This window comes from Nannobrachium achirus, assembly GCF_963921795.1.
Source record: "Nannobrachium achirus genome assembly, chromosome: 12".
NCBI lineage: Eukaryota > Metazoa > Chordata > Actinopteri > Myctophiformes > Myctophidae > Nannobrachium > Nannobrachium achirus.
Genome location: NC_137832.1, coordinates 30,296,609 through 30,310,990, shown reverse-complemented (window position 1 = coordinate 30,310,990; position 14,382 = coordinate 30,296,609). Strand labels below are relative to the sequence as shown.

The following is a 14,382-nucleotide window of genomic DNA, read 5'->3' as shown; positions in this document are numbered from 1 at the left end:
TCATTCCAATAATTGTATTTTCTAAGCTGCAGACTGAGAGAATAAAGTACAGTATGTTTGTTTGCACAAAAATAAATTATGCCATTAAACAGCTTTTCTGTGAGTTATTTATTTTATTTGTACAGAATATTGTCTACGTGTGATGTTTGTACTTGTGCCCTGCCTGTTTGTGTCTGTCCATGAGTATAGGCTGTGCAATATTGTCTGTTTGTGTATCAGCATGTATGACAATGTTTGACAGTGGATTTGTGAACATCTTGTCCCATAGGCATGCGTTATTTTGCCACTCTCACATCAAAGTATGCTGGTAGCTGAAAACCATGTCAACAAATTACAGTCAAACCCCCTTTGGCTCTGAAAATGCAGTGTGAAGGGCTTGTATAGTATACTACGTTGTGCACTGCATTGCTTGCGCACCCAAAATAACAGATCTACCGTAAAAGCTCACACTGTGTTGGTTCTGCTGCAATGCCTGTAGACCCCTGACAGTACTGTAGATGCCCTGTAGAAAGTGGTGTTTTTCCCTGGTGGCGGTTAGGAGCAGGAATAATAACCCATATTTTTTGTATTGAGATGGTGTCAAGACTGGACAGTCCAGTCCAGAGCACTGGGACTTGAAGCGAAACATAGCTAGCTACCCCTGACTTTGAATTCTCACCGGGGCCTTGCCTTCTCTGTACCCCTGTTGAGTTTTATTCAATTTCCTGTGACTGTAGAATCCAACGGGACTATTACATTTGAACGAGTACATAATTAGACTGGGACCTTGACTGATGTAAAAGTGCTGGAGTGTGGATACACTCGCTGACGCTTGCAGCACTGTGTATAGGATCACGTATAGTAACTGTGCTACAAATGCATGAAAAGGGGGACACCAATTAAATTAAAATACAGGATGTTTGCTCATGAGGATCTATCAATTATTGAATAGTCGGTACACCCCTATTGAATACTGTAGGTTATATTACTTGATTCTTTCTGATACCTTTTTTAAATGTCTACTCAAGGAATTTTGGAATCAATCAGATTTAAGTCGAAAAATGCTCATATTGTCAGAAATATTCCGGAAAGGCCAGCAGAGGGATGGGAAATGTCCAGGCAGGTGTTATTGAGGATGATGGTGAACCTCAAAGGATCTACAAAGGCATAGCCTGTCCTGGATAACAACTCTAACCATTGATGTATTTCAAACCAATAACTTCTTTACTTTTGTTAAGCTAGAGTCCTGTTATGGTTTTTCTTAGGCTTGACCGTTTCCAAAGGGCTCTACAGTTAGTGCACCGGATTCCCAAGGGCCACACAAAATATCTTTGCCAAAAAGCAGGTATTTTGGCTAAAGTTTGCCCTAGAATATGGATGCCAAGCAGCTAATGTATGTCACTGTGAGCCATAAGCTCACAGAATGATTCGTAAGACACAGAAAATAGCAGATCTATAATATCTGCTATTTTCTGTGGTGAATCATTCTTAAGAGGACAAGAAGACTCAAAAGAAATGTCAGCATGTCATAGGCTAGCCTACAACACAATGCCCATAATGGCAACAATTTTGTGATTTATAAAGGGACAGGAAGAAAATCCTGCCAAGGTATTGTATCGCATGGTCTCCAAGCAACAGCCACTGCTTCCAGCGAGATTAGAAATTCATTGAGTGACTTCAGCTTCCAGTAATATAATCAACCGATGCAGCCTACATTAATTCTAAGCTATGCCTTCATTTTGCTCCTGAATTACGGGTGATCTCACGCACGTCATTGTAGCTGTCTGGAAGACACTATACTGTCATTCATCAGTTTTTATGCCTTCCATTTCCATTATGCTTCCATTTCCCAATCTTTACTGGTAATGACCCTGAGAATCCAGTTGCTTACTTGGAATTATCATTCAAATTTTGAGCTCATAGCAATATCGGCTCTCTACAGTTGTCAGCCCAGAGGCGTCATATGTGTCATATGTGATCGGGAATCAAAAAACCCTGGAGCAACCCCATAGCACATTTACACTGGCAGCGTGGGGTAATTACAATAGCACAATAGCATTTGCCTAATGCCTTTGAAGGACCCACATGAATAGTTTCACACAGGTTTTCAGGTAAATGATGTGTGGGTGCTTGCCATTGTAGCATTATAGTGCTATTAAAGCATTCTATCTGCTGCCTGGGGAAGTTGGTGCTTTTATTATACTAATACTACAGCTGACACCGAACAAAGGATAGGGTTGGAAAATCCAAGGGCCATGACAGGAGCTCGCAGGAGACTTCATAGATCCCAGAGTGTAGAATAGGCCTATGTTTTGCTTTCCTTTGTAATGTCATGGAGTCCAGAATTTCAAGTGGTGTCTTAACTATACTTATAGTATTGATGGGCATAGTACTAACCAAATGTACAGACCTTCACATTTAATTATATTGCACATTCTGTGTAATATAAGTGCTTCACATGTATTAGAAACACATTTTAGTCCTTGTGGATTCACTGGATATGCTTTGGCAGCCTAAGCATGGCCCGCTCACAAATTTGTGTCAAGCTTTGAAGAAGTCATAATTTATTTTCTTTCCTTTTTAACAGTAGTGTTGTGCATATAGGCCACGCTTACCCTACTACAAAATGCATTGACTCACAGATTTATTTACTTTTTGTTCAGAAATATCATAATATAAAGTTTAGAGCACATTGCTCAAAAAATAAAATAGAATACAATAGCATAATCCATGGGGAAGAAACAGTTTTATAGGGCAGGCTAATATATGCCTAGTCTTAGGACATTTTGGCATTATGTTCATGCTTCCATGGAAAAATAGGCAACTCACACTAAATCAATAACTTAGTCTTTAGCTTCACGTATATGGCTGATTATGTTTTGATGATCAGTTAAGGGGTGAGAGAGTGACCCTTCAACAATAACGGGGCAGGGAGGTTGACCGGTGGTGACCTTATGATTACCACCACCACCTCTACGCACTCATGCAGCTACGCTTGTCTTCTGCCTCAGGGGGGAGACAAAGAAGGACAATGATGTCGAGAAATTATTTGTAAAATTAAGATCGTCCGTTTCAGCCGTAGGTATATTACTGATTTTGTTGTTTATATTCTGCTGCATTTGCCTCTGTCGTTATTGTCATTATGAATGACAAGAATCATACATGGCCAATGGCCATAACCATAATCACGAAGGGATCTTTTCTAAAAGTTGACTGAGACTGTAGTCTGTAGCAGGCAAGCAGCCTACTAACTACTAGACCAGACCACTGGAGGGCTAAGTGACTACATCTCCCATAAGCCCCCTACTGTCAACAAGGAAGTATGTGACTTCCTAGCTTTAAAAAAAAAAATTGCTTAAATTAGACTATTTTTGGCCACGAATTGCTTTACAATCATCAACAGACATCATGGACGTTTTGTAAACGAGGTAGGCTACATGCGGAATTACTTTGCCAGTCATTTAAACTGTAATATTTAACGTCGTCGAGCGGTCATGTCCTTAAATGCTCTCTAGCACCGACGAACATATTGAATCTTCCCTTTTACTAGGAAGGAATGCCTATGAACGTGTAGTAGCCTAGTTATACTAGACATCTTGTACTTGGTCTCAATAACTTTGATTGCAAGTTTTATTAATTGTGACTTAAACGCAAGGTGAGACTAACTTAAATGTAACATAATTGTTTCAATGCAGATCTATTTATTCTATGCTTCCTATTTTCATTTGTTCACCATAGCCTACTCATAAATAAAAAGTAGGCTAGATAACGTTCGACTTAAATCTTAGTCAATGTGACAGACATGCATTGACTAAGTTTTAATTAAGTCAAATGTTATTATTTACCACTAAATAAAATCAAAATATTTTACAAATGCTTAAACTTGATCTACACTGACACATATGTCTCCTCTATTTGAACAAACTGCATCAAACATGAGGTGGACTTGGGCAAATTTGCGGCATGGTCATGCTGGACCTCCAGAAGGCATTTGACACCAACAGTAAACTAAGCGCAATCAGTGAGCTGACTGCAATCTTACCTGGAGGGGAGAGAACAGGTGGTGGAGGTGAACGGAACCCTATCCTCCCCTTCCCAAAAGTCCATAGATAGGCCTACACAGGGGCGCCTACAAATTCACGCCCCCTATTGTGATAGCGGCCCCACTTCGGGTAAGGGAGAATGGTGTACTGCAGCTGTCAATGCAATCCTTATGAGAAGCATCTTAAAATACTGTCATTTCACTGGTTTAATACGGAGGTTGTAGGGATTTTATTTGTGTCCTATTTGTTTGGTTTTCCTTTTTAATATGATATAACTGCCATCGCAATACAACCCACAACAGACAGGGATCTCCATGTATTGGCATAAAAGGGATTGTATGTATGATGTCAGATGTCATAGACATCATAGGACTTTCACATAACGAATAACTGAGTAAGCATGTTTGTTCTCTCAAAGCATATCTCCATATACAATACATGGATCTACATATATGGGTACCAGGGGTCTCCATTATAGCTAACTGGTCCGATATACATCATCACTGGCCAGATGGCCAAGACATGGCTGCATGTCGCCCTGAGGCGTCTTACTAGTATATAACATACCGGTACATTAACCACTTCTGACCTAATCTATACTGATAATTATACAATTTGTAAATAGACGATCTACAAGCTCACAACAAGTCGCATTGCTATCTGCTATTTTCAAACATTGTGTACCTTTACTTTTGATAGGCCTATATTTAAGTTTTAGATGCATTTTTGATGTCAATACTTTAATACTTTTACTCAAGTACATTTTGAATTCCAGACTTTTACTTTTACTAACAGAGTACTTCTATATTGCAGTATTGATACTTTTACTCAAGAAAAGAACATGAGTACTTTGTCCACGCTGTACTGGAGAAACAAAGCAAGAGCGGACATTATGTCACTTGACTCTCTGGCAGTGCGTCACCGCCTGAGACCGTTGTCGTGTGCACAGGGCGTCAATCTCAGCAAGGTCGAAAAAGTGGGTGACAAATCTGACAATGTTATCACAAGGAAAGACAAAATTACGCACTTGGTTTGCATCCTAGAGGCAAATCTGTCCTGTGACAGAATGACTACTAAGGTAATCAAAAACAAAAATCAACCAAATAACTCATATTTTATACAGCATCGCCCTGCTGGTCAGTAAGAACACTTTGAAGACTCACTCATTCAACCCTTCTTTGACTATGGAGTACACATATGGTACCGCAGCGCCTCAAAGGCCTTAAAAACAAAGGCTCCAAACAGCCCAAAATCAAACTGCGGCTACTGCTTAAACTTCCATCCCAGTCTCGCCTTACCCCTGATCATTTTAAAAATGTGGGATGGCTCATGGTTGTACCAATGAGTACAACATCTTGCAATGGACCTGGTGTACAAGATACACTACACCACTAAGATACCTCCAGAAATCATGTCCAACCCAAATTTGGCACAAACAAAGGGTTAAATTCGTTCTCTTGCTTTGCCGCAAACATTTGGAATCCCCTAACGACGGCCTTAAAGGAGTGTAACCTCCTTTAACAACGCTCTGAAGTCACTTGGTGGCTGCAACTCGAAACTGGTAGAGAAGACAAAGCCTATCCTTACCTCCCCCTGACCTTTTTAATTATTATTTCTGATTTCTGACTGTTTTATATAGTACTGTGTTTATTTGTCTGTCAATTAATGTTTTTATTAATTGAGTACAAAAGGACCCCATGTAAACAAGCCATTGTCCTTTTGTGGATTTAAATCCTATTAGTAGACTGTACTGTCCTGTATTTTCCTATGCAAACTTCTAATTAAGTACACACACACACACACACACACACTCACACACACACACACACACACACACACACACACACACACACACACACACACACACACACACACACACACACACACACACACACGATGTCATTCATTGCAGGCAGATGCAGCAAGCTTTATCTTCTACTTCCCCAGACTGCGTTCTCCTCCGGCCGTTAGACACTGCAGAATGTGGAAGTGACACTACAACAGATGAAACGTCAAACCAAGAAGTGAAATCAAACGGTATTGTGAGTAAAATATTTGTCAGACAATCTATTGTCAGGGAATTTGCATTCTGCCTGCTGCCTGTGGACGATGATACGGTGACATGGTTTCTGGAGGTGTGCTCAGACATGCCCGGGTGAACCCCCCACCGGGGTGGTAAAAGGATAGCCCCTCTGCCCCGTACCTGGGGGAGCGGAGAGAAATCACCTAACCCAAACGACAGAGAGAGAGAGAGAGAGGGTCTGCCAGAGCGACCTTTGTTGACTTGTAACAGTTGGCTGTGGACAAGGTAGGAGCTGGTATGAGTGTAATTTGCTTGCTGTTAGATACAGAATGAGTTTGTTATAGCTTCGCTGTCTAGTCTATTCTTGGCGGTTTAGGGGGCAGCCCACTCTCCTTTTTTCTTTATTGAGACAAGAAAGAAAATGGATATGACTCATATGGGAGGCAAAGGAGTGAAGGAGCTGGCAAGCATTTAATCCAAGGCCAACAGGGGCATGTGTCAGTCCAGAGACACTGCCACTCACTCAAGCCTCTATTTTTCCAAATGTTTAGTCTTGTGTAGTTCTGCTGTAGTCTAGACTGCACATAGTGGAATGTCTCATTAAAGGGCCATCTCATTTTAATTGTTATTTGTATCCAAATTTGTGTGTGTGTGTGTGTGTGTGTGTGTGTGTGTGTGTGTGTGTGTGTGTGTGTGTGTGTGTGTGTGTGTGTGTGTGTGTGTGTGTGTGTGTGTGTGTGTGTGTGTGTGTGTGTGTGTTATACATATGTATAAGCAGAAATGTACGTGGTGTGAGCTTGTAGATCAGCTATTTTCAATGTTTTAAAATTTCTTTGAAACTTTTCCTAGATGTTCTTTTATTATTATTATTATTCATTTTTATTATCGATTAATTCAATTAACTGTTGCACAACAAGTGTGTTGTACAAATAGCTAGATATTTATTATTTAAACAAATACTTTTAAGATCCATGTTTTTGTGAACATTTGTGCACATATACAACAGTATCGGTAACCACATGCCCAAAATAGGTTGAAATTCTGAAGAAGACTCTTGTGTCGAAACATGGAGCTTTGAAATCAGTGTGCGCACTATATCTATTGGTTGAAAGTGGTTAACAGTACACCAAACCCAAGCAATGCTAAAATAGTGAAATGAATGTTGGTTTTGTCAATTGAGTACCTGAGACGAATAACAGTATAAGTCCATATTTGATTTTTTTTTATATATATATTTTTGGATTTACCAGACTGTAAACCACAAACTAGTCATTTTTAATCTGTTAAATTGTTAATGCAATCCCCCCTCATTTTGTTTAATTGTCGGTTTTAATGTTATCTGCTCCCTTTGTCTGCTGAATATTGTTTGTACGGACTACAGACTGGTGTTCCACAAACTGCTGGAGATATACTGTTTTTCCACTTTCCATAAGTATTATGTCTTATAATTCCTAATATTTATGTGTTAAGTAAAAAAATCTAACTCAACAAAATGAGGGGGGAGTACATTAAAGGGGAAAACCACCCACTTTCAATATGGAACTATGTCATTAATATACCTTAGAGGAGTTGTGTGGAAATAGAAAAGAAGTTCCCTCCCTTCTGTGTTGCCTAGAACTGGAGGATTGATTTTGGGGTTTGTATTGTAAAGTACAACTTGATGACATCACACATTGTACTTTATATTTTAATACAAACCCCAAAATCAATCCTCCAGTTCTAGGCAACACAGAAGGGGGGGAACCTTTTTTCTATTCTCACACTCCTCTAAGTTATATTAATGACATAGTTCAATATTGAAAATGGGTGGTCTTCCCCTTTAAGACTTTAAGGAATTAAAAACTTCTAGTTTGTGGTTTACAGTCTGGTAAATCAAAATAATTTAAATGCGGACTTTGACTGTTATTCGTCTCAGGTAATCAATTGTCATGCAAATGTAAATAACAAACTGTAGTGTATGTCCAACTCCTACAATAACAGAAGTTCTGTTAACCCTTTAAGTGCCTATCCCGAACATGTTCGGGATATTCGGGATCAAAAACAATTTTTTATTTGCTATTTTACTTACCCCGAGCTGCTTGGAGCAACGTGGGTGGTCCCGGCTCACCCAGCGCTCACCAACGAGAGACGCTAGATGCTCCGATGATTTATTCCATTGAAAATGGTTTAAAATAAAGTTTAGACCCCCCCCAATGTTCACCGAATGTTCATTGTAGGCGGCGCGACGTATTCCAGGGTGCCTATCCCGAACATGTCCGGGATATTTAATAAAATGATTTATTTTATCGGAGGCCTCAACGAAGCCCCGGTCTAGACGTCCATCCTTGGCCGGGACTTAGACTCGGCCATCCACGGGCCGTATTCGCGCTAACGGCCGCATCGCGCCGCCCACTCCAATAATAAATCAAATCTTTAGACAGGATTTTCTCCGGATTGTGTCCCCAGACCCAAAGAGAAAGTTTTTTGCGGCTGAAATAGCTTTAGATCGGGCTTCTAAATGGGTTAGCATTTTGGCTACGTGTCAGCTAGCTTCCTCCTCTCGACACCCATAGCATTGACTGGAGTGAAAACACAAGCCAGTTGGGAGAGGGTCGACGAAAGCTATAAAGAGGGTCTATGGAGAAATTTCTGGCACTCTAGCACCCCTTGTGGCCGGATGGCACTGTATGAGTTAATATTCAATTCAAAAGGGAACTAGAAATTAGGTCTTTTTAAAAAAAAAATACAGATTGTTCTGTCTTTTCTTTTTCCCAGGCTTATCCAGACCTGGACAATGTGGACATTACTCAAATCAAATTCCATATTTCTATACCGTTCATACTTGCATAGGAAGGAACCCTGCATTCTAATTGTTGTTGTTGTTGTTTCAGTGTGCAGAACCGTCCAGGATGAGGTCTGTTGTGTCCTTCTACCTTTGCTACGTACTGTGCCTGCTCCTGGGGCTAGCCTGTGTGATGAGTGTTTGCTACTGGAGCAGTCACTGGCGTGGTGGCTTTGCCTGGGATGGCTCAGGCCTTCAGTTCAACTGGCACCCAGTACTGATGGTTTCAGGTCTGGTGGTGCTCTACGGCAATGGTGACTGAAAGTTTCAGTTCTTTTTCCTCTATTCATTATTTTAGAAACAATGGTTTAGTTAATTAATCGAAAAGAGAAGTGACACCTTAACAAAAGTATCACTTCTCTTTCAGCTAAAGGTGTCACCCTCAGCTGATGCCTCAACTGGTTTCCACTTGTGTTGTGTTGTGTTGTTTTGTTTTGTTGTAATGATCATAATGGCTGTTCTGGGGAAATAGCTGACATCATTCATTGTAGATAGAGTAAAGTTTACTCAACTTTATGTAAAAGTCAATACTTTGTATACTTTTTCAATAATGTATTAGAATATTCTGGTTGTAAAATTATGGATACAACTTAAATCAAAATGTTGTTATTGAGAAAATCAAAATAGTGTGAAAAGGTTAGCAATAAATACATAATAATACATATAATATATAACCCCCTCCCTCCCCCAAACATCAATTCAAATCTACTGAAGTACAGTAACAAATAACCAATGATTGTAATTGTTTGCCGGTGCCTGGAACGTGTTGGGGAATGGGGAACTATTAGGCACCATAGCAGAATACTCACCCAGGTATCAACATTTCTGTATCTGAATTATATTATATTAATGTGTAGCAGTGACATTCCTGTAAGTAAGAAAAATAAATAAATGCTTAATTATTAAAAAACATAAAAACATAGCTGGCCAGTTAATATGTATACAACATAATCCCACCTTCCCTGGTTTGATTCACGCGTCCTGTTATCCATCCTCCCTTACATGTGATTAAAATGTGTGACCAGGACATTTGAACCCATTTAGGCCTGAACACATTATGACGCAATATTTTATGCTTTAAATATAAAAGAATAGCAGATATACAAGCTCACAGCGCGGCACCGAGTGCCGCGCTGCGAGCTTGTAGATCTGCTATTTTAAAAAAAATCGTGAAAATTAGAATTTTGACCCGATTCTATAAGTGTCTTTTGAATCCTTCTAAGATTTTTGGAAAAAACCTATGTTTCTATGTCAGCAATCTGGCCAGCCATCGTCAAAGAAAAGGTCCTTTTCACTTAACTGGAGCTCAGACTCAAACCTTTTCATGTGAAGGACCCCCAAAAATGATATTTATTTGGCCACGGACCCCCATCTCAAAATATATAGTTCCAGGGACCACCCAGAAGCAAAATTTGAGTTACAAACATTCGCTTTGAAAATACATATATTCAAAGATTTGCACACATTTTCACGACTTTTTCAAAAATAGCAGATCTACAAGCTCGCAGCGCGGCACTCGGTGCCGCGCTGTGAGCTTGTATATCTGCTATTTTTCACTGGTTAAAGCAGTCAATAATTCTAGGCCTAAATGGGTTAAATGACATGCTCTTATTGTCTCCCCACCCTGTAGGAGCTGTACTGTACCGTGTCCCTCTGACGTGGGGTGACAATAAACTGCCCTGGAAGCTGCTGCATGCTGCAGTGATGCTTGTGGCCCTGCTCTTCTCCATCCTGGGCCTGTGTGCTGTGTTTGACTTCCACAATGCCAAAAACATTCCCAACGTCTACTCCCTGCACAGCTGGATTGGAATTTGCACTACCGCACTTTTTGCCATACAGGTATGAATTTAAATACATAACAAACCAAGAAATAGAGTTGGAATCCCGTTTATACATCATTTATTCTACTGTATATGGCACAGTTTCAGAAACATAACTGTCTAACTTTTGAGGTATTGCTAATTACGGTTGGTAGACAGGTGGGCAACATTTGGAGTCCTAGACCAATGAATCCCACGTATCTTCCATAGAACAAGGGATTTGTTCTTATTTCTATCTGTCTCTGTACTCTGTGTCTTTGTGTGACCACAGGATTTTAGCAATAGGTGTGTAATCTCTCAAGAACAGATGTAGTGTGCTATCGGATGAGTGGTTTTCCAGAAAAGACCCGCTCAAAGCGGCAAATGTTCCAAACGGGGGCCAAGCCCGATCTGGCACAGCACTGCATTAAAACAGTTTTACTTGAACAAAAATAAACATGCAATGATATGTAGACTGCTGGATTACTAGTATTATAGTAAGTTGAAGGTCTCTGGAAGTAGATATTTCATACCTGCAGTGTATGGGATCCAGTGGCTTCCTTTAAAATCAAACAAACTCGGTACTGGTCCTTTTAACGTCACTATAACTAATTATATATTAAAAAAAGGTCCTGTATGATCTGCCATACAAGCTACTAATCGTTTATCTTAACAGTGGGTGGTAGGCCTGACTGGCTTTCTCCTGCCCTGCTCCCCTGTGTCGTTTCGTAAGCTGCTGAAACCTGCTCATGTGTGGATGGGAACCAGCATTATCGTCCTCAGCATCGCTTCCTGCATCTCCGGAATTAATGAGAAACTCTTCTTTGTTCTGTGAGTGCCACCTCTCAGATTGTATTCTTATTAGCATGAACTGACATATTTTCATTGTGAAATGAAAACAATTTTGGAGGCATCAATGCATGGTAGCTGCATACCCCACCAGAACAGTTCAGTTCAGGATCGCACAACGAGCCGAAAACCGTGTGACAGGCAATTCAAACCAGAATAGAACACTTCTGTGTTGTGGAAGACAGAGTTACTGAGGTTTTGCCCTTTCTAGTGATAGGTTGTGTTCATGAATGATCACTAGAGAGAGATTTCAGAGGTGTTTGTACCTCCTGGAAGTTGGCTCGTGCTTTTTCCAAACTATCGCTTCTTTTCACTCGCTTCACTGCTGACAGAATGAAGCTGGTCTGAATGTGAAAGCAGTGTGAGACGTCTGACCAACTTCTGACCAATCACAGATCAAAACATGTCAGTAGCACAGAACAACCGGAAAAAGATCTGAGACCGCCCACCCGAAGCTCTGAATGACGTCATATTGTCGTTTTGGGAAAGCCGAACTAAACAAATTGTGAAGTGTGCTTTGGATGACGTCATGAGCTGTTTTGTATTGTTGTTGCAAACCCTTTATCTTGGTCTTGTGTTTTCCAAGGACACCAAACACCAATGGGACGAAGCCATATAAGTTACTACCATCTGAAGCTGTGTTTGGAAACTCATTTGGAGTTTTGATTGTTGTCTTTGGAGTGGTCGTATTGACGATTCTGTTCAACCAGAAATGGCAGAGACCAGAGCCAAGATCTGACGAAGTAGCCTACAGGGTAAGAACACTAAAATTACGCATTCATAGTCAAATCCTCAGTGTTAATTTAACTCTCAGAGTGTTTGGTTCCATTTGTACACTACAAATAGATTAATGAACACCGATAATTCTACTGTGTATTTACAGTATAGTGAGTATACCATATAAAAGATGAAAAATAAAGGAAAATAACATTTAATTAAACTTTTCCACAGCCTTTGCTCCAAGAAGATAATTAAGGAAGGAAATGAAGACATTTTGAAAATACGCACAACGTATAACTTCTCTTCTCTTAAAAGTGCAATTCTGAATGTACAAGCTATACGCACTTTCGCACTACTGTACTACTATGTGAAATGATTTTGTCTCTTCTGGATATGATTATTTATTTGAGATTATATTTAACATTGCTGTATTTCTTTTGGCCAAAGAATAAATACATCTACATCACATGAATGACCATATTATGACCAATGACCATATTTCTCATTCAAGATTCTTATTAATTTACCATGTGTAGAGCAACCTCAGTTTAGAGATGAGAGTCATTTTCAATTTATTGGAAATGACAGAATGCTCTGGTAATTAGTTGGCTCAGTAGAATTTTAATATACTGATTTGGTTCTGCTGTGTAACACACCACTACTTCAGTAGGATGGGTGCAGTAAATGCATCACCTCTTGTTTGGAATGGATAGAGGTAAATTATAGTAACACTAACAAGAAAGTTGTATAATTAATATAAAATTAATTCTTAAATTAGCTCATAACATATTAATGTGAAATAATCTTTTTAATATGTAGTATTGCTGGAGCCTTTAATTACTTGTAATAGAAATATAATTATTCCTTTCCCTGTAATTAGTATCATTTATTTAATACAATCTTTTGCGCAGAACCCATGGAGAAATGTGTCATCTATTTCCTTTTCTTCAGCAATAAAATCCTCTACAGTGGTGTTTCCTAATGTCATAGGGTTCTGTCGAAACCAGCCCGCATTAGGTTTTGCTCAAGATCTAGTGTGAACACTTTTCATCCCACCGACATAACTTCATTGAGAATCCTTGCATCTGCACCAGTGACTCACCAGTGAGTCACAGGAGATCATCCTGTTCATTTTTCTGGATGGTGTGATGTCTGAGAACCATACAGCTGTGAGTTTAAGATGATGTACTGTATGATTTAATCTTCTAATAGCATGTTACAATTCCTATTGAATATTAGCTGGCATATTTATCTGAGATAAATCTGTAAGTTACAGTTAGCTGTGCAACAACAAAATAGCCTACATGTAATTAATTTACAACTGCCCCCTCCTAGATAAACGTTAGGACTTTGGTCCCCTCTGTTCATGTATTTTCAAAGCGAACGTTTGTAACTAAAACTTTGCTTCTGGGTGGTCCCTGGAACTAGATATTTTGAAATGGGGGTCCGTGGCCAAATAAATATCATTTTGGGGGTCCTTCACATGAAAAGGTTAAGAAATCTTAGAAGGATTCAAAAGACACTTATAGAATCGGGTCGAAATTCTAATTTTCACGATTTTTCAAAAATAGCAGATCTACAAGCTCGCAGCGCGGCACTCGGTGCCGCGCTGTGAGCTTGTATATCTGCTATTTTTGTTATATTTAAAGCATAAAATATTGCGTCATAATGTGTTCAGGCCTAAATGGGTTAAAGGAGGACTGAGAGCGTCCATGCGATGCCAATCATGATCAGAGCCACTTGACTTCTCATCTTCTCAGTTAAATGGGTTGGTGATGGGCCCAGTAACGATTCATGCTGATGATAAGATTGCAGTGGAGCTCACAATGGTAAAAGGCAACCCAGACCTCACAGAGGCTGCCAGATGGCCAGAAACCTGACTACTCAGTAGCTGCCCTAAAAATATGACGAGTGTGGCCACACAGATGTCAGACACACACAGCCAGAGACATTACTAACACATAGGCCACCTCGGATCACAAGTGGTGGAATTAGACCACAGTGATGCACATCATATTTGCGTGAATGTACTGAAGAGCAGGCACGTGCACACATAGACATGAAAGGGGACTTGAGCCCCTGCCCTTTTATCCTTCTGTAAAAAAAAGTCCCCTCTCCAGACCATGAACGCAGTTTTTAATATGCTGA

The 14,382-nt window shown here is 39.9% G+C and overlaps 1 protein-coding gene across 5 annotated transcripts; it reads left to right on the top strand.

The window, feature by feature from the left end:
- Positions 1-3,280: 3,280 nt before the first annotated feature.
- Positions 3,281-12,790, top strand: cyb561a3a (cytochrome b561 family, member A3a). 5 transcript variants are annotated; one of them, XM_080738156.1, is made up of 8 exons: positions 3,288-3,407; positions 5,970-6,064; positions 6,168-6,330; positions 8,916-9,120; positions 10,497-10,705; positions 11,342-11,496; positions 12,101-12,269; positions 12,466-12,790. In XM_080738156.1, exons 4-8 carry the CDS (start codon positions 8,934-8,936, stop codon positions 12,487-12,489), a joined length of 744 nt encoding a protein of 247 aa, XP_080594282.1. In that variant the 5' UTR covers positions 3,288-3,407; positions 5,970-6,064; positions 6,168-6,330; positions 8,916-8,933; the 3' UTR covers positions 12,490-12,790. The 5 variants fall into 5 exon arrangements, with proteins under 5 accessions (XP_080594279.1, XP_080594282.1, XP_080594280.1 ...); XM_080738153.1 differs by lacking the exon at positions 6,168-6,330 and having other exon boundaries at positions 3,281-3,407; positions 5,935-6,064; XM_080738154.1 differs by lacking the exon at positions 6,168-6,330.
- The last annotated feature ends 1,592 nt before the right edge of the window (positions 12,791-14,382 follow it).